Source organism: Chanodichthys erythropterus, chromosome 17 (genome assembly GCF_024489055.1).
Source record: "Chanodichthys erythropterus isolate Z2021 chromosome 17, ASM2448905v1, whole genome shotgun sequence".
Classification (NCBI taxonomy): Eukaryota; Metazoa; Chordata; class Actinopteri; order Cypriniformes; family Xenocyprididae; genus Chanodichthys; species Chanodichthys erythropterus.
This window is the reverse complement of record NC_090237.1, coordinates 26,740,486-26,758,835: the sequence shown is the minus strand read 5'-3', so window position 1 is coordinate 26,758,835 and position 18,350 is coordinate 26,740,486. Positions and strand designations below refer to the sequence as shown.

General features: G+C 37.2%; 1 protein-coding gene across 1 annotated transcript in view; it reads left to right on the top strand.

Annotated features, from left to right (window-relative positions):
• col4a4 (collagen, type IV, alpha 4) overlaps window positions 1-16,147 on the top strand; it is a 73,651-nt gene extending 57,504 nt beyond the window's left edge. Inside the window, exons 38-46 of the mRNA XM_067364395.1 lie at window positions 82-210; window positions 3,409-3,516; window positions 3,749-3,904; window positions 6,976-7,083; window positions 7,189-7,326; window positions 9,754-9,870; window positions 10,061-10,237; window positions 10,634-10,917; window positions 12,170-16,147. Coding sequence (XP_067220496.1) covers window positions 82-210; window positions 3,409-3,516; window positions 3,749-3,904; window positions 6,976-7,083; window positions 7,189-7,326; window positions 9,754-9,870; window positions 10,061-10,237; window positions 10,634-10,917; window positions 12,170-12,430 — 1,478 coding nt within the window. The 3' untranslated portion in view covers window positions 12,431-16,147. The remainder of the gene's footprint in view (window positions 1-81; window positions 211-3,408; window positions 3,517-3,748; window positions 3,905-6,975; window positions 7,084-7,188; window positions 7,327-9,753; window positions 9,871-10,060; window positions 10,238-10,633; window positions 10,918-12,169) is intronic.
• The last annotated feature ends 2,203 nt before the right edge of the window (window positions 16,148-18,350 follow it).

Below are 18,350 nucleotides of genomic sequence, written 5' to 3'. Positions count from 1 at the left end.
TCTTTTGTGCTGTCAGAAGTTTGTTTTGTTATTGCGTGCTTGACATCCCTCTCACTCCCTGTCTCATTTGTTGTGCTTTAGGGCTGGGTTTAATAGGTAATAGAGGTAATCTAGGACTGCCCGGAGACAAGGGTGATCCGGGAGACCCAGGGTTGTGTGGCCCATCACAAAATGGTGTTCGAGGTCCAAAAGGACAGCTTGGCTGTCAAGGTACAGGACTCATAATCCTATTCAGTCTATTATCTGTGACTTTAGGACTGTACACTTGATCAAACATGACAGTAAAATTATTTATGATGTAACAAAAGATTTGTACTTCAAATAAATACTGTTCTTATGAACTTTCTATTCATAAAATAATCCTGAAAAAAGTATCATGGTTTCCACAAAAATATTAAGTGTGACATCCATTTTCTGCACTCATAATAATAATAATAATAATAATAAAAGTTTCTTGAGCAGCAAATCAGCATATTAAAATGATTTCTAAAGGATCATGTGACACTGAAGACTGGAGTAATGATGCTGAAAATTCAGCTTTGATAACATAAATAAATTACATTTTAAAATACATTCGAATAGAAAACTGTTATTTATATAATTGTAATAATACATCTAAAAATAATGGTTTTATTGTTTGTTTTTTTTATTAAATATATGGGTATCATTTTACAATAAGGTTCAATTTGTTAAAGGGGTCATGACATGAAAATTTTGCCTTGATCTGTTGACATATATGAGGTTTAAAAAGGCATTTATTTAATCAAGCGATGGGGTTTAACAGTTTAGGACCCTTGACCAGATATGTGGAATGAAAGACCAGGAGTCAGAAGTGCAATCAATTGAGGAAAATTTACTGAAGAATAGTTTGCAGTTTCATCAGCAGAAGCCAGCTTCAAGTCTCACCTGGAGTTCAAGGCTGCTCTGTGTACACTGAGTCTGAGTCCATAACTACGTCATTACTTCAGGTTGAACGATTCTGATTGGCTAAGAAAAATAGAACAAAATATGGTAATCTTCCACATATGGACAGATAGTCAGAAGCATATCTCCATTCGTCAGGATGCTGACGCTCTGACCCTGGATTTAGGTACAGGATGTCCTGTTGGGTCATGACATGACGTCTTCAGATCTCTAGCCAAATGCCAGCTGTCCATTGATACCAATACAGGACCTACACACAGAACACTAGCGCACATACACAGATACACATGATTCACAGCTTATTCAAGGCTGAAGTTCGCCCATCCTCCAACAATAAACAGGAAAGTTTCTCAAAACATACTGATAAGTTGTACTTTTCTCGCAGTGAGAGGTAGAGACTATTCAATATTATTGTCTAGTGTTTGAAAAAGAAAATAAATGCTTTAACATACGTTGAAGCAGTCATTCAAATAATTTAATATTTGGAAAGATAAATGTTAATTATAGGTGCCCTAGATTCAAAAGTTGAATTTATCTTGGCATAGTTAAATAACAAGAGTTCAGTACATGGAAATGACATACAGTGAGTCTCAAACTCCATTGTTCATATATAAATCTCTTTTGTTTAAAAGACGAACAGGCGAATCTCAACATAACACCGACTGTTACGTAACAGTCGGGATCATTAATATGTACACCCCCAATATTTGCATATGCCAGCCCATGTTCAAGACATTACACAAGGGCAGCCAGTAACGTCTGGATGTGCACAGCTGAATCATCAGACTAGGTAAGCAAGCAAGAACAATAGCGAAAAATGGCAGATGGAGCAATAATAACTGACATGATCCATGATATCATGATATTTTTAGTGATATTTGTAAATTGTCTTTCTAAATGTTTCGTTAGCATGTTGCTAATGTACTGTTAAATGTGTTTAAAGTTACCATCGTTTCTTACTGTATTCACGGAGACAAGAGCCGTCGCTATTTTCATTTTTAAACACTTGCAGTCTGTAAAATTCTTAAACACAACTTCATTCTTTATAAATCTCTCCAACAGTGTGTAATGTTATCTTTAGCCACGGAGCACAGCCTCAAACTCATTCAGAATCAAATGTAAACATCCAATTAAATATTCTACTTACACGATTAGGCATGCTGCATGACGAACACTTTGTAAAGATCCATTTTGAGGGTTATATTAGCTGTGTGATCTTTGTTTATAGCTGTTTAAGGCAAGGGAGAGCTCCGTGGGCGGAGAGCACAAAATTTAAAGGGTCCGCGCTGCATAAATCGGCACGTTTATAATGATGCCCCAAAATAGGCAGTTAAAAAAATTAATAAAAATAAACTATGGGGTATTTTGAGCTGAAACTTCACAGACACATTCAGGGGAAACCTAAGACTTATATTACATCTTTTGAAAACATGTTCTTGGGCACCTTTAATAACTCAAAAGATATGTATTGAAGCGACAGTGGATTCCAGAAGCGACAGTGGATTCCAGAATCCACCCCTTCAATAGCTCCAAAAAGTCTCGTTTTGACGTCACACAGGTAAATTAAATTTGCATACGACTGACTCCAGAGCAAGATATTGATGTGTAGTTTTACACCACTGGTGTACATTCGCTTAACAGCTGACATTTGCCCTACACTGAATTTGGGTGTCATGTCAAAAGTAAATATAGAACCTATTATAAACACTAGCTATGTTTCCTCCCATTTTTATGCCCATTTTGGGATATCGCATAAAAAAAAAATGCTGGATGGAAACGGCAAGATGCGCATACATTTTAAAAATGTGCATAAAAAAGTATGCCTTCAATTGAGTCAAAACATTTTTTTATCCAATAATAAAACATGCTACGATGGAAACACGTTTACTGAATAAAAAAGTCCTGTGACTTTGTGATGGGATGTCATTGCTGGACCAACCAGTGAATTGATCTCATTGCACAGACTCTGAAATGCTGTTTTGGCAGTTGTGGCCTAAAGGTTAGAGAGTTGGACTTGGTCGTGGGTTTGAGTCACAGCACTGGCAGAAAATGTAAGTGGGGGGAGTGAATGAATGTCACTTTCATTACCCAGAATTGAGGTTCCCTTGAGCAAGGTACCTACACACAAATGTTTCATGTGAAATTCAAATTTTGTGCATAAATTAACACTGGATAAAGCATACAAGTGCACGTTCAGCTTTTGACATACTCCACGCACTTGAGTCTGCCGACAACAGGACAAATGGAAGCGTAAAGGAACGTTTGCTTTGACACCCTGTTTAAACAGATCAATTGCTCATTTCTGTAGAGATTTTAAAAGGATACCAGTGTCAAGTGGATGTTTATTTTTAATAATGTCATGGATCGTGTCTGAGGATGTTATGTTTGTTAAGAGAATTTGACTGCAGATTGTCTTTTCAGTTATCACACTGTTCATTTTGTCCTTTAATCTTCACTGTTGTCTCTTTCTACTTTTTTGAATAGGGGACCCTGGTCCAGTGGGTCCTCCAGGATTTCGTGGTGAAGAATGTAAGATTCTTAAACCTGGACCTTGTGGAAAACAGGGTTGCCGTGGGCCAGATGGACCTCCAGGTTTGTGTGGTCATTTGGAGAAGAGTTTTTTTACATTTTACATTTTACAAAAAAATTTAAAAAAAAAAATTATGTAGTCAATCCTGGCGTGGCACAATTGATGCATACAAATAAGATTTGAGCACTAAGGTGGATGGCAGTACCACAAATCAGGCTGTATTTTCCATATGTAGATTATGTGTTTATGTACAGATTATGTATTATGTGCATGGCTTGTGTTTTGCTTTTTCAGGGCCCATGGGAGAGATGGGAGAATCAGGCAGTGTCTTCACAGTGCGTGGTGAATTTGGTTGCCCAGGTGATCCAGGATCACCAGGATGTAAAGGAGAAAAAGGATGCAGTGGGCCCAATGGCCTGCCAGGGTATCCGGGCCCAGAAGGTCCAAAAGGTAAAAGAAACTGCTTTAATTTTGCTAGTAAGTGTCTAAAATGTGCCACTATACATGCACTTTTTGTAAAACTATATGCTTTCCAATAGTTTTGTGATTTTTTGTTATTATTATTATTATTATTGTTTACATGACCCTTTTGTAATTGCTCAGTCAATTATTCTTCTTCTCTGAAATTAATTGCATGTTTGAGGGCCTAAACATGCTTAAACTCATGAAACCTTGCACGTGCATCAGAAGTGGTGAAAATGTACGTCTGATATGGGTTTCAGAATTGGGTGTGGCAAAATAGCTTGATACCGCCACCTTCAAAATTTAAAAATTAAGCGCCCCTTTATCAGATCAACATCATATTTGGTCAGTCTAATCTAAAGGCCTTTGCGACATTAAATTGCAAAGATCTTGAGTTTTTACTTAAGGAAATGTCTGTAGCAGCCTGACAAAATTCGATGTTTCGCCATGAAACAGGAAGTTGTTGTATCTCAGGCATACAATGGCTGAATCCCAAATGGCACCCTAAACCCTTACTGTCTGCGCTGAAGTGTGCATCGAGGGCGCATAGCAGCCGCAAAGGGGGCACTCGCGAGCACCCTTCTGAAACATAAAACGATGAATGGGACACCCTACGGTCTCGTGGACGTAACAGACATACGCACGTGGCAGCCATTGTAAGTCCACAAGACCAAAAGTGCATAGAAGTGTGCCATTTGGGATTCAGCCAGTGTCAGATCTGCCCCAAACTTCACATGTTTTATTAGAGTTCTGGTCTGAAGACATCTACATGCCAACATTCAATTACAGCCATAGCGCCACCTGCTGGCAACAGGAAATGTCATGTTTTACTCTGTGATTAACTCCTCGTTGAGATTTAACCAGAACAATGTCATATTTGGTCAGTCTATTCTTAAGGCCTTAGCGTTGTTAACTTGCGAAGATCTTGAGTTTTCACTGAAGGGCGTGTCCGTGACAGCCTGATGTTTCACCATGAAAGAGGAAGTTGTTGTAACTCAGGCATACAATGTCCCAAACTTCACATTTGTGATAATAAGAGTCCTGGCCTGAAGACATCTATATACCAATATACAGTTAGTCATAGTGCCACCTGTTGGCAACATGCTTTGCACTGTAATTCACTCCCAGAAACACATTTAAATATGTCATGAAATATGTTAGAAAACACGTTAAATCATGCAACACTTGGCTTAGTGCTAATGAGTGCGTTTACATGCATGTTCTTTAGCTGATTATGCTTAATAAGTCGATATCGAATGTGGTCATGTAAACGCGGTAACCCGTTTTCTCTTATCAGAGTTAAGTCATAAAAAGCTTAAAGGTCCCGTTTTTCGTGTTTTTTTTGAAGCTTTGATTGTGTTTATAGTGTGCAATATAACATGTGTTCATGTTTCGCGTGTAAAAAAACACAGTATTTTTCACATAATTTACTTATCTGTATACCGCTGTTTCCACTGTCATAAAAACGGGCTGATGACTTCCTTGTTCTATGAAGTCCCTCCTTCAGAAATACGTAACGAGTTCTGATTGTGCCAGCGGTTCCTGTGTTGTGATTCGACAGCAGCTTAGCGCTCCTTGCCCGGAAAGGTCACGCCTCTTACCATAACCTGTGCTGCACATAGTTTTACATGTGGATTATTGTCGTGTTGTGCTGAATGAACACAAAAGACAATAATTCCAGAGAGACTGAACTCTTTAATCTCCACAAGCAGCGACAGAAAATGTACAACGTTAGCACTCACTCAGAAAAGTACCTCATACGGAAAACAGCCATATACATAAACATAGTCCCCTCTTGTGGCCATTATGTGCACTGCAGTCCAACATTAACTATTGCAGTAAGGATACCACAATTATAATTTTCGGGAACCATTGATCTCTAAGTACAGCATCCCTGGGAAGGCCAAACAAAGGTGATTGGACTGCGGGATGAAAATAACACCGTTTCGACGACATGAAGACAAACACACTCTACAAACGCAACTCTTGTGTATTCCTGTGGGCGGAGGTTAGTCAAAAAACTGTTTTAGTGATGTCATTAAAGAAGGAAGTAGAGGGATGTAGTCCAAACTGGCCGTTCGATGTAGGCGAGTTCTGTTAAATAAAATATCTCGCTTGGCATTGAACTTTGAGCTTTAAAATTTTACAGATTTTATTTATACTCTAACAACAACATTACACACTAACTAAAGTTTGAAACATGGGATCACGAAGAACGGGACCTTTAATATTATGTATTAATACATTAATATAATTGTATTTTCTGACCAATTTTAGTGTGTTACTTTAAAAGTTTTATTGGCTTGTATTTTTTTAAATTCAGTACAACAACATTACACACTAACTAAAGTTTGAAACATGGGATCACGAAGAACGGGACCTTTAAGCATAAACGGGTTGGAACAGGTAGATTTTTGCCTCTTACCCTGATTTCGCAGAGAATGTAAACTGCTTTTTGTCAGCTTATTGAAGTGCGCATGTGTGATACGTGACAGAAACGCATCCTTAGTGTAGATTTAAATGCATTTAGAGCGAGTGTTTTGCAGGAAAGGAAGAAGTAAATATCGCAAACGCTGACTCTTTCAAGACCCAGAAAATTGTAAAAATGTGCTGACATGTTGCAAGCTTTATTTAACATCACAACTGACATAACATACGGAATACTCGAGTCAGATACGCAAATAATTTTTTTGACGTCACTAAAGCGAAATAACGCGATTTATTAATAAAGTCATGTAAACGCGGTTTACTTGCATGGTCAGTTTACTGGTTTGCATGTAAACGCGCTCAATGTATGCAATTAACACCACAAAACAGGAAGTTATTGTAACTCAGGCATTCAATGTCCAATCAGCCCCAAACATTTGAGACAAGTCCTGCCCTGAATATATGTGTGTGTGTATAATAAATATATATTCAGGGCAGAACTCGTCACAAACGTTTGGTATATATATATTGCCCGCATGCTCTGTTTTCCTAAAGCCACCGGGTGGCGGTGGCATGGGTGCGAGGGCTCTTTCATTGCTGCTTGCAATTTAAATATTATTATTATTGCACAGGTGAAAGAGGACCATCTGGGCTTATGGGCCTTCCGGGGCTCTCTGGCCCCAAGGGTGATTGTGGACCCCCAGGACCCTGTGGTGAAAAAGGAGAGAAAGGGGATACAGGTCAGTGGAGCCTTCAGGTCATCAAGTTGGCCGTCTTGATGATCTGAATGATCATAAGTCAATACAGTTGTACCCCTTTCTATCTCTCTCCCTTTGCATTTGTAGGTCCAAAAGGAGAGCCTGGGGATGTCATAAGTATTGATCATGGCCCAGCTCCCCAGGGCCCTCCTGGTGCTCCTGGTCCACCTGGCCCAGTTGGTGAAGATGGAGAGAATGGACCTAATGGCAGTGAGGGACTGAAAGGTACAACTCCATTCAACAGCAGTGCGTTTATTTGTAACCAGGATTCATAAGAGAATGAAGTATCTCCTATTCTTGGCAATGTTGTTATTGTTAAGTTAAACTACACTGTGATCTCTGTGTAGTAGTGTTTAGAGTGACCATTTGCACAGCCATCATGTTCTAGCTAGAGTGGGGAAAATAACCAACCAGTGCATTCGTAGAGAGGGATTTTTCGACTGATGATGACTGGACGGAGAAACAGAATCAGTGTGGACCTCATCAAAAGTTGTTTAATACAGCTATACCAGCCAAGACTTAATTTAGACACATACTAAATAAGAACTGATCAAACCTGCCAGATTCAACACAAAATACAAAGTCAAGATAAAATAAAATGCATTTATTGATCGCAAGGCCCATCAGCATTAAATTTGTAGCCAGCATCATGCTCAAATATGAATTTATTTTTATTACAATTTGCGTTCGAAAGTAGCTTGAAAATTACTTTGGTTCAATTTGTCCACATGGTGTCAGCACTGAAAACGGTTGTTGTTTCACAGTCTGACAAGAAACGGAGAAGATAGAACAAGAGTAACAAACACAACATCCGCCCGTCTTGAGCGCTTGTGAGGAAGTTAAAAGATACCAGCAACTCTATTTTAAACAAGTACAAAACATTTTTATCATAACTTTTGGAGCAACAAAGCAACTGGACAAGAATGAATCTTTCTAGTGCGCATGTGTCAAACACCTGTGTTTGAGTACGCTATCAAATGCGTGAGACTGCGTGTATGTTAAAAACAAAGTAACTTGTCCACAGAAGGTTTTTCACCTTGGGAGAATGCAAATCCTCATTGTTATGTTGAAAAATGCCCAACAATGCAGGGAATGAGGAAAGGGTAAAATTTTCTGTTTCAAGTTTGTGTATTAAATTACACAATGGGAATTAATGACAGCACTGATAAAGCACAACTCCCTCACACCTTCAGCACTCATACATCCCTATATAAGAGCTTTACTACCACTGAACTTTACTGTGGGAACCAGGCACTTCTCACTGTATTCCTCCTCTAGCAACACCATAACATTTTGGATGCTGTTAGATCCAAAATAATTGATTTGTCTCATGAGGCCAGAGTATTGATTCCCAGAATCTATATTTTGTAAATATGGGCTTTGGAAATGGCTAACTGACTTTATTGTGTTTTATTTGGCTACAGTAGGTGGTTCGAGTGAGAACAACAACCATGCATGTCATTTCTGCAGGCTGCATCTTACTCTGTGAGATAAACAGTCACTCTTTTCATAGCTTTTGCTGGCTCTGAGACTCTTGCTTGGTATTTCTCCTCCTGGTCCTTATCTAGCAAAAAAAAATCCCTCATCACTAAATGAAAGCTTAAAATGAAGGCCTGATTATTTCAGGGGTCTTGTCAAAGTCCATTGTTTTTGAATTTCTGCATTACTTTTGCTATATTTTCACACTTAAAACAATGATTTTGTAATCTTCTTGTACCACTGTCCTCTTCTGTGCTAAGAAATAAGTCTCCTGACAGTTCTCTCCCAAGTGCTTCCATTGTTGTCAGCATTAAGTCTGAGAATGATTCAGTGGGCTATAAAACACTTTTAATTGTCAAGAAATGACTTCTCTTTAAATGTTTTGGTTCAACACACTTACCTGATGATCAAACATTGCCTTAAACTTACACCTGAAAATTATTTCCTTTTATTTAGTAACTTTTAGGAGGGTGTACTCATTTTTGCTAATTTTGATATGCTTCTTTGGTAATTGATTAAGCAGACTTGCTGGAACATTACATCTCTAAAGAACCCTAACATGTCTTCTAAGTATTTGAGTAATTGCCGACTTTAAGAAGTTTCAGAGGGGGTGTACTCATTTATGCTGTGCACTGTATCTATATTAAATACAATCTAAAATATTACTAAAGATAACAAGTTATATCATTTGAAAGTTCTAAAGGTTTACTGTCAGTCTATGGTGTCTGTTTACGATATAGATGCTCCAGCAACAGTAATATCGTAATTTGTGTCGGGTGTGCAAATGACAACAAGCAAAATCAAAACGGGACTTATAAATAGCGATCGTGAAATTAATCCAATCCATCGCGCTTGAGTAAAATGTCAATGAGCGTCCATTGAAAAACATCCAACAGCACTTTTTGTCCATAAAAGCGAAAAAACCTAAATATTCATATATTGTCCATTGTTTGCATCACATTTCTTCTGAACGATCTGCTCTCCATTATCGTTCTTCAAGAAATTATGCAATCTGAGCAGCGATATATTGTAAAACTCGCACAAAGAAATGAACCTGCATCCAATTAGTTGCATAATTAGTGAACAAAATCACATCTACGCCCTGCAACAGAGCAATAACCAGGTGGTCAACCTAGTCGAGTTTATCTGTGATTTTTGCCTGTTTCTGCTCAGGTGAAAAGGGACCAAATGGAGCTGATGGGTTCCCTGGACCTCGTGGGCCAGCAGGACCAGACGGACCATTAGGAGACCGTGGAGATATAGGCCTAAGAGGACCACCAGGCTCTCAGGGTATGTTAGTGTGTATTGTTAACAACTTCCTGTGTTTACTGACTCAACTAGGCCTGGCACTGTTGTATCTTCTTCCCTCCTTCTAGCCTATCATTCATCCACTGCATTTAGTGGATGTTTATATCCAGAGCGACTCACAGCGAACCATTCCTCAATTCAACCATTCATCCTTTCACTTTTTCTATCTCAGGACCCCCAGGACCACGTGGTGATCCTGGAATTGAGAGCTCTTCCTCTGGTATCCTTTTGGTGAGGCACAGTCAGTCTGACACTGTGCCCACTTGTCCCCTGGGCCTAACACAGGTGTGGACCGGCTACAGCCTGTTATATCTGGAGGGTCAGGAGAGAGCACACACACAAGACCTGGGTATGTGGCTAATACACACGTTCACACTCAAAAATGCCTGTGATTCCATAAAATGGTGTCTTGGTAAACAACGGACTAGGTTTTGGAACAAGCAGTGTTATTTTAGGATCATTTAGATACCATTATAGTTTATTTATTTATTGTTTTGTATTTTTGTTTTCATTTTTTTATTTTAGTTCGTTTTAGTCATTTTGTTTTTTATTAGTTATTGTTTTAAATGTCTATATTGTTTTTAATTTACCTTGTTATTTTAGTACAGTACATCACAAATGTTGCTTTGCTTTTTTTTATTTCAGCTAGTTTCTTTTTAAATTTAATTTTATGGTTTTAGTTTATAAAAACCCTGATGGCAACACACATGACATATTCAAGCTTATTTTTGTGCGTTTTCACCAGGCCAGGCAGGTTCATGTGTACCGATGTTCAGCACCATGCCGTTCTCCTGCTGTAATATGAACTCCTGTAATTATGCCAGCCGCAATGACAAATCCTACTGGCTGTCTACAACTGCTTCGATTCCAATGATGCCTATGAAAGGAATGGAAATTCAGCCACACATCAGCAGGTGTGTGGTGTGTGAGGCTCCATCGCCAGCCATTGCTGTACACAGTCAAGACTTGTCTATACCACCATGTCCACCCAAATGGACAAGCCTCTGGCAAGGATATTCATTCATTATGGTAAGGGAAGTACAGCTCTCTTCCAAACCCTTGTAAGCTGCCTTAGGGTACAAGGGTATTTTTTTAGTGCTAAATAAAATATGTACTTATTTAAACTTGTGTGTGTGTGTGTGTGTGTGTGTGTGTGTGTGTGTGTGTGTGTGTGTGTGTGTGTGTGTGTGTGTGTGTGTGTGTGTGTGTGTGTGTGTGTGTGTGTGTGTGTGTGTATGTATGTATGTATATATATATATATATATATGAAGACTTCAGATGCAAAAAAGTGCCGTCTGAAATTTTCTTCTAAAATAAGCATTTTTATCAAGCTTGTTTGTTTATGTTCAGTTATTTCACTTTAATTGCAATTAATAGGTCCTTTTCATTGCCATTAAAGTGGAATTACTGAACCTAAACATATGAGCTTGATTAAAATGCTAATTTTAGAAGAAAAAAAAAAAAAAAAAAAAAAAAAAATATATATATATATATATATATATATATATATATATATATATATATAAGTGCTTTTAAACGCATCCAAAAATAAAAGTTTGTTTACATAATATATGTGTGTTTACTGTGTATAATTATTGTGTATATTTAAATACACAAACAAACATGTATATATTTATATAAATATTTTATATATAAATATAACAAATTGTTCTTAAATATATACATGCATGTGTATTTATATATACACAAGAATTATACACAGTACACACACATATTATGTAAACAAACTTTTATTTTGGATATACGATTAATCATTTGACAACAATTATATAGATAAATAAATATATATATATATATATTATAAATTCATATATATATATATTATAAATTCATTTTTTTTCTCTCTTTCAAATAAATGCTCTTTTGAACTTTCTATTTATCAAAGAATCCTGAAAAAACGTATTATGGTTTCCATAAAAATGCAGCGTAGCGGTGTTCAACAGTTGATAATATTAAGAAATATGTCTTGAGTATCAAATCATATTAGAATGATTTCTGAAGGATCATGTGACACTAAAGACTGGAGTAATGATGCTGAAAATTCAGCTTTGTATCACTGGAAAAAAATTTAAAATATAATGAAATATAAAAAAATTATTTGAAATTGTAATAATATTTTACAACATTACTGTTTTACTGAATTTTTTGATCAAATAAATGCAGCCTTTGTGAGCATCTTACCAACCCCAGACTTTTGAATGGTAGTGTGTATTTCTTTACATTTTAAACCAATCACATGAACTTAATTTGTGTGTTCCAGTATACAGGAGCAGGGGACGAGGGAGGTGGACAATCTCTGACGTCAACAGGAAGCTGCTTAGAGGACTTCCGCAGTCTGCCATTCGTGGAGTGCCAAGGTTCGCTTGGCACATGCAAGTATTTCGCCACTATCTACAGTTTCTGGCTGACTACAGTGGACAAGCAGGGCTTTAACACCAATCCTCACAATACTGTGCTTGAGAACGAACAGGAGCAGCGTGACAGCGTCAGCAGATGCAACGTCTGCATGAAGACAGATTGATACAAGTGTTTTCTTAAAAAAAAAAAAAAAAACTGCACTGAGAATGCACATCAACAGGTCACTGGAGTGGAAGTGATTGACATATTTTTGCTCCCTTTTTTTTTTTTTTTTTTTGGAGAGGATAAAATGGACACAATGTGTGACCATTTTTATTGAACAACAGGCTGTGAACTTTTTACTTCATTGGATTTGTTTCTGCATATCTCAGCCTAACATGACTTATTTTACGTCTTTACCCAGTACAAATTTTGCTTCTTGATTTTATAGTATTTTGGTGCTAGCAAAAACCAAGACCATTTGCTCAAATTCCAATATACCAATATTCATGTTCTCCCTGGTTCCTTGTATCAGCATCTATTATGTTTGTGCACATTATCAAACATTATCAGCACAATATTTTAATGCTAGTATAGATCTATGGTCTATTTTTTTTTTTACCAAAATGAAGCATGAATACAAAACCTTAACAATGAACTCACATAATCCAGTGAAATCAAACAGGAACATCTGCTAGCAGCTGTTGCCATCAATAGCTAAATTGATGTTGCCGTCAGTATAAATGCATCTTTTGACATGAAGGTGCAGTTTTCTCTGTACAGAAATCAACAAATTAATCTAGATGAAATTTTGCTTGGTTTTCTAGACTTGAAATCAAACCAAGCAGTTTGTGCAGCATTAGTGTGGTCACAGTTTGCATTTGTTTGATCAAAAAATACAGTAAAACAGATTTCATTCCCAAATGATTTTATGCACAAACACCAGCTATCCACCTGCAAATGTTAATTGCGTTTCGTCTGCATACTTTGAGGTGCAATTCATTCATGATGTATGAAAAAAGCTACAGTGGCTTCCAATATAGAGTGCAATAGTCTGGTTCCAGAAGTAAAAACTCCATTCATTTTCTCCATAAGGAAATCAATTTTGAATGTTAACTTATAAACCTTTAAAGACTGTGAACTATACAAGATTGTTAATCCATGATATTTACACTGTCAGCCTGCATTATTTCACATTAATTTGAAAATAATCACACTTAATAGTGGAATTCCTCATGGAAAAACTACATTACCCATGATGCAGTACAGAAAATTACACCAATCAAGAGTCGAAAAAAGCAACACATGCCCCAAGTCTCTACACTTTCAAAATACTGAAATGTTTGTGTATATATGCATATTTTGCAATACACTAAAAATATAGTTTTTATATACAAACCAAACATTATCAAAGTCCCTTTAAGACAAGTCATTTCACTCGCCGGCCATCTTTGAAACGCCTCTCGGGCATCCTGGGCATCATGCAGCTCCTATCTCTTTGAATGGGGAAACATCAAATTCTCCAAAAGTGTTCGCTAACCTTACGAATAAATTTCATATTTGACATCACCAATGAAATCTAACAACAACTGTCTCATAGATGTTTTTTCTAAACTCTCGAATCATGACAAAAAACTGTATTTTTCAGACTGGATCAAGCTAATGCGCATGCACAGACCTAAATGCGCGTCTCTTGTGCTTCATTTCGGAGGCGCGCGTCTGTGCTTCTAACGGCCGCTGCAGTGACGCGATGAATTTACCAGTCAGCGATTGGTTCTTATTTAGAAGGCGGGACTTGTTCCGCCATATTGCGCGTTACACTTTCTCCCATTCAAAACAATACGAGTGACACGTCTTGTGTTATTCTATAGTCTTTGACATGGTTCACTAGATATAATTTTTTTTTCATTGTTTTACTAGTGGGTGCAGGACACTATAGTTCATTTATGTAAGTGAGTATAGCAAAATAAAGTAAACTGTGACATATTACACCCAAAAACTCTTCATACAGTGGACTACCAGTAAAACTGATAAAAATTTGGAACCAAAAATTATTCAGACACTTTGACCTGACCATGTGTTATCTGACATAATTAAGATTATTTTTTTCTGACACAGTTTAATTCGGAGATCTTGTCATATTTTATTACCATTTTTTAAACTATAGTGAATAAACTGTATTAATGAATGACATGTTCAAGGTGTCTGAATAAATTTTGGTTTGACTGTATAATCAATATTTGTAAATGAGTAGTTTTATAATTCTCCACCATTTTTAACTCTGTTCGCATGATTCATGGGATTGTAGTTCTTTCCTTCAGTAAAGCTGTTAAGTTCACAGTCTTGTAGTCTTTTTGTCTAATTTTCAAAAAGCTAACTGTTTCAAACGTTTGTGATTCACCTCATAACAGATTGGCTTGATTCATGGAATATTACTCTTTAAAACCTCTATGGGAAAAATGAAAGGAAAAAATACTTCCGGAACAAGCGCAGCCAAAAAAAAGGGGGTGGGCACTGTTGCACTCTATTGCAGCAACTTCCATTTTTATTACAGGATCATTTGCAGCAATTTGCCAGGAAGTGATGATTTTGTTCTTCTGAACACATGGGATGGAAATGGTGCTTTACTTGCCAATGTTTTATGCTATATTCCTATTCTGAGCAGTTAAATTCTTAACTTTGGATGTAAACATAGTACTGTATGCGTCTTAGCCTTGCTAATGCTATTCTCTAGAGCTACAAGAACTACAGTAGTCAATATTTGAAGTGCATCAAAACCTTTCATCAAAGTTGTCCTAAAACCTTCTTCTTAGCACAACTTTGATGAACTTTTTTGATCCACTTCAAATGTTGACTACTGTAGTTAGCCGTTTTGCCCAACATTTAACAGCATGAAATTTGGGTTTCTTTAAGAGTTGCCTCAGGTTTCCAAAGGAAACACATTTCCCTGTGGCAAAAACTAGCATTATCAGGTCAATATGGCTGTGAATTTGAATGCTTGGAGGATCTTCAAGACTTCAGTCAGTTATTTCACTGTACTCGATACATATACACCATTTCTTAAAGTCCCTTCAGGCCACAATGTACATCTGAAATACCGTTTAATGTAGTTAGCCTAAAAATTTCATTTCTGTCTCTCCTCCTGTTCTGCTGTTTGTGAAAGGACCATTGTCATTGAACTTCCCACTCACTATTATTGGACACTTGAAAACCTTACCTGCTTAGTTTTTTGTTTGTTTAAAAAAACTTTTGAAATATTCCCAAACTAACTTGAGCCATTAAATGAAACTAACACCTTCAGTATTGTACTGTCCATGTAAGGGGTCCTAAGAGAGTTTTTGTTCTGAGCATGATATATTCTTCTGTATGTACATATGATTGCACTGTGGACAGAACAGCTTTGCTTTATATTTTTACTAAATGCCAAGAGTATTTATTTAGCTAGAGATTACTTCGGTGCTATTTTGGATAACAGTGAATGAAACACTTGTTCCCTTTTAAAAAGAAGTGATTATTATTTTTGTCTGATTTTAATATTGCTGCAAGCTGGTTAGAAATGCAATTCACTGTGTTTGGGGACATTTTAACGTCTCGAGTACTGTACTGTTACACCCGAGCATGGAAATACACACGAGGACCACACAAATTGTTAAAACTCTTTCCCAAGAACTTTGGCTTTCATTGTCATTTGCATTTTTACATTTAACAATCAGGTTCAACTCTTACTGTGTATTAAATGTCTAATAAATTGTGATATTTGTAATAACATGCAATAATACCTTGGAAAAAGGAATATATAAACTCACCCAACTGAGAAACCTAACAAATCTGCATGGGGTTTCACATCACTACATCATGTTTTAAACAGTTCTTTTATGCACTATTCTTGAGACACATTACATTAAAGCCAAAAAATGAAATTTCTGTCATTAATTACTCACCCTCATATCATTCCACACCCATAAGACCTTCCTTCATCTTCAGAACACAAGATATTTCTGATGAAATCTGAGGGGGTTTTTATCCCCCATTGAAAGCAACGTAATTGCCGTCATTCAAGGTCTAGAAAAGTAGTAAAAACATTGTTACGACTATATAATAACGACTTTCTTTTTACATTCTTGTCTCTCCCCTCAGTCTCCTTTTCTGATTATGTTGTACAGACAGTCCAACACTTCTGTGTTTTATGTCAGAACACCGACTCCTTATTGGCTGAGGCTGTTCATGTGAGCACCATGATGCATACGTGTGATGCTACCGCAGGAGCCGGACAGTGGTGTTTATAGAGTTATGCAGGTGAAAAAGTCTCAACCTTGGTCAGTATTCATTACAGAAAGTTAAATACTGACCATCTTAATTTATTCCATTATTTCTCTTGTGGCCGTACATATAGGCTAGTGAAACAACTGAGAAGAATAGTATTTTGTGTTAAACAGGTTGTTTTTTTTAAAAGTCGGTGCTTGAAGTAAAGCTGCGCTTAATTTTCATTGATGACGGCAGTGTTAGGAAATATTATACACTCTTAATAATTTTAATTATAGGCCTATAATTCATTGTATAATAGTGTCCCGTTAGGCACAGAGACAAGAAGGTAAGATCCATGTGCAGCTTTAATGGGGTAATCCAGAAACCTAATCCAACATGCAAGGGTCAAAATCCACAAAACAAGGGAAAAACAAACAGAGAAGCCGGTGACCGTAAATGAAACGTCAATAACAAAAGCAGAAACAAACAGGGTATAAATAGATAGACACAAATAATCAAACACAAAACAGCTGAATGCAATGACAGGATAATGAGTCCGGGAAGTGGTTTATGGGAAATGAAGTCCAAAAGTGGTGAAGCAAAGGTCCGGGTTGGAGTGCCCTCTAGTGGCTAACTAGGGCACTCCAACCTGTGGTCATGACAAATAGACCTAACAAATGTTTAAAATATTTTCAAAGAGTGGCTAATAGCCTAATCTTTTATCCTCACAGAGCGTCAGTTATGCGGTGATGCGCTATGAAATTATTGCGGGGCAAATTTATTATTAATCTAAAGGGGTGATGTACTGAGAAATCAAATTTTCCTTGAGCTTTCGACATATAAGAGGTCAATACTATAAGAATATCCTGTAAGTTTCAGAGCTGAAAACTTCTTTGTTAGTCCAATAAAAGCTTTAATTGACACCAGACCCAGAAAACAACAGGATTTTCAAAGTGAGGATCTCTATAACGTCAAAGGGCAGCAAGCTCCGCCTCCACAGAAGAAGATCAACGCCTACTTCATCACTGCCTGATTAGCCCCGCCCACCTATTCACACATGACATGGAATAGTAACATAGTCCTATGTGGTGCTAAACCAGATCGAGCTACCAAGCAATAAACATGCCGTTGAGGATTACAAAATATTGTGCAGTGCCTGGACTCGACAGTAATGCGACAACATGTCAGTAACTGTGTTAATTCTAATGCCTGATCTGATATGTAATGATTCATGTACAGTCAGATGTTCTTTGTCTGTGTGTCAGTAAATCAAACCAGTGACTAAACATCAACTTGCGTTTTTTCTCTTAGTAGGATGAAAATAATCAGTTATTATTTTAGCGGAACTCAGTAAGATTTGTGAAGCTCCCCCTACAGGTTCCTTCAGTGAATCACACTGTGGTAGATACTCCAAGCGAAGCTCTGGACTACATCGACTACAACGCTCACCAGCGCAGTAGTTTTGCAAATACAGTACAAGAAAGAGGAGGTGGGTAATTTTCGAAATTGTCTTATAAAATCATAATATATACATTGTTTTTGAATTACCGTAAAGCATTTTGTCACGTGAACGTGAACATGAGGCGAGATTGTGTCGGGTTGGCGCAGCTCAACTTGCAAGTGCTGTTTTCTGGCGTAGACGTGCCAGAAGGGGTTAGTGCTCGCCTCAAACACACCACTACAAGTCAATTAACCATCGTAAGGACTTAGAAAACTATTTATGAAGGTAAAAAAGTTACTTAGTTCTGCTTTAATGGTGATTAAATTATATAAAGAAAGCAATCAAAGAAAGCTCCCTTTGCAATCGTTGGAGCAGCATGCATGACCCCTTTAATAATAAAAGAAGCCTAACCTAATAG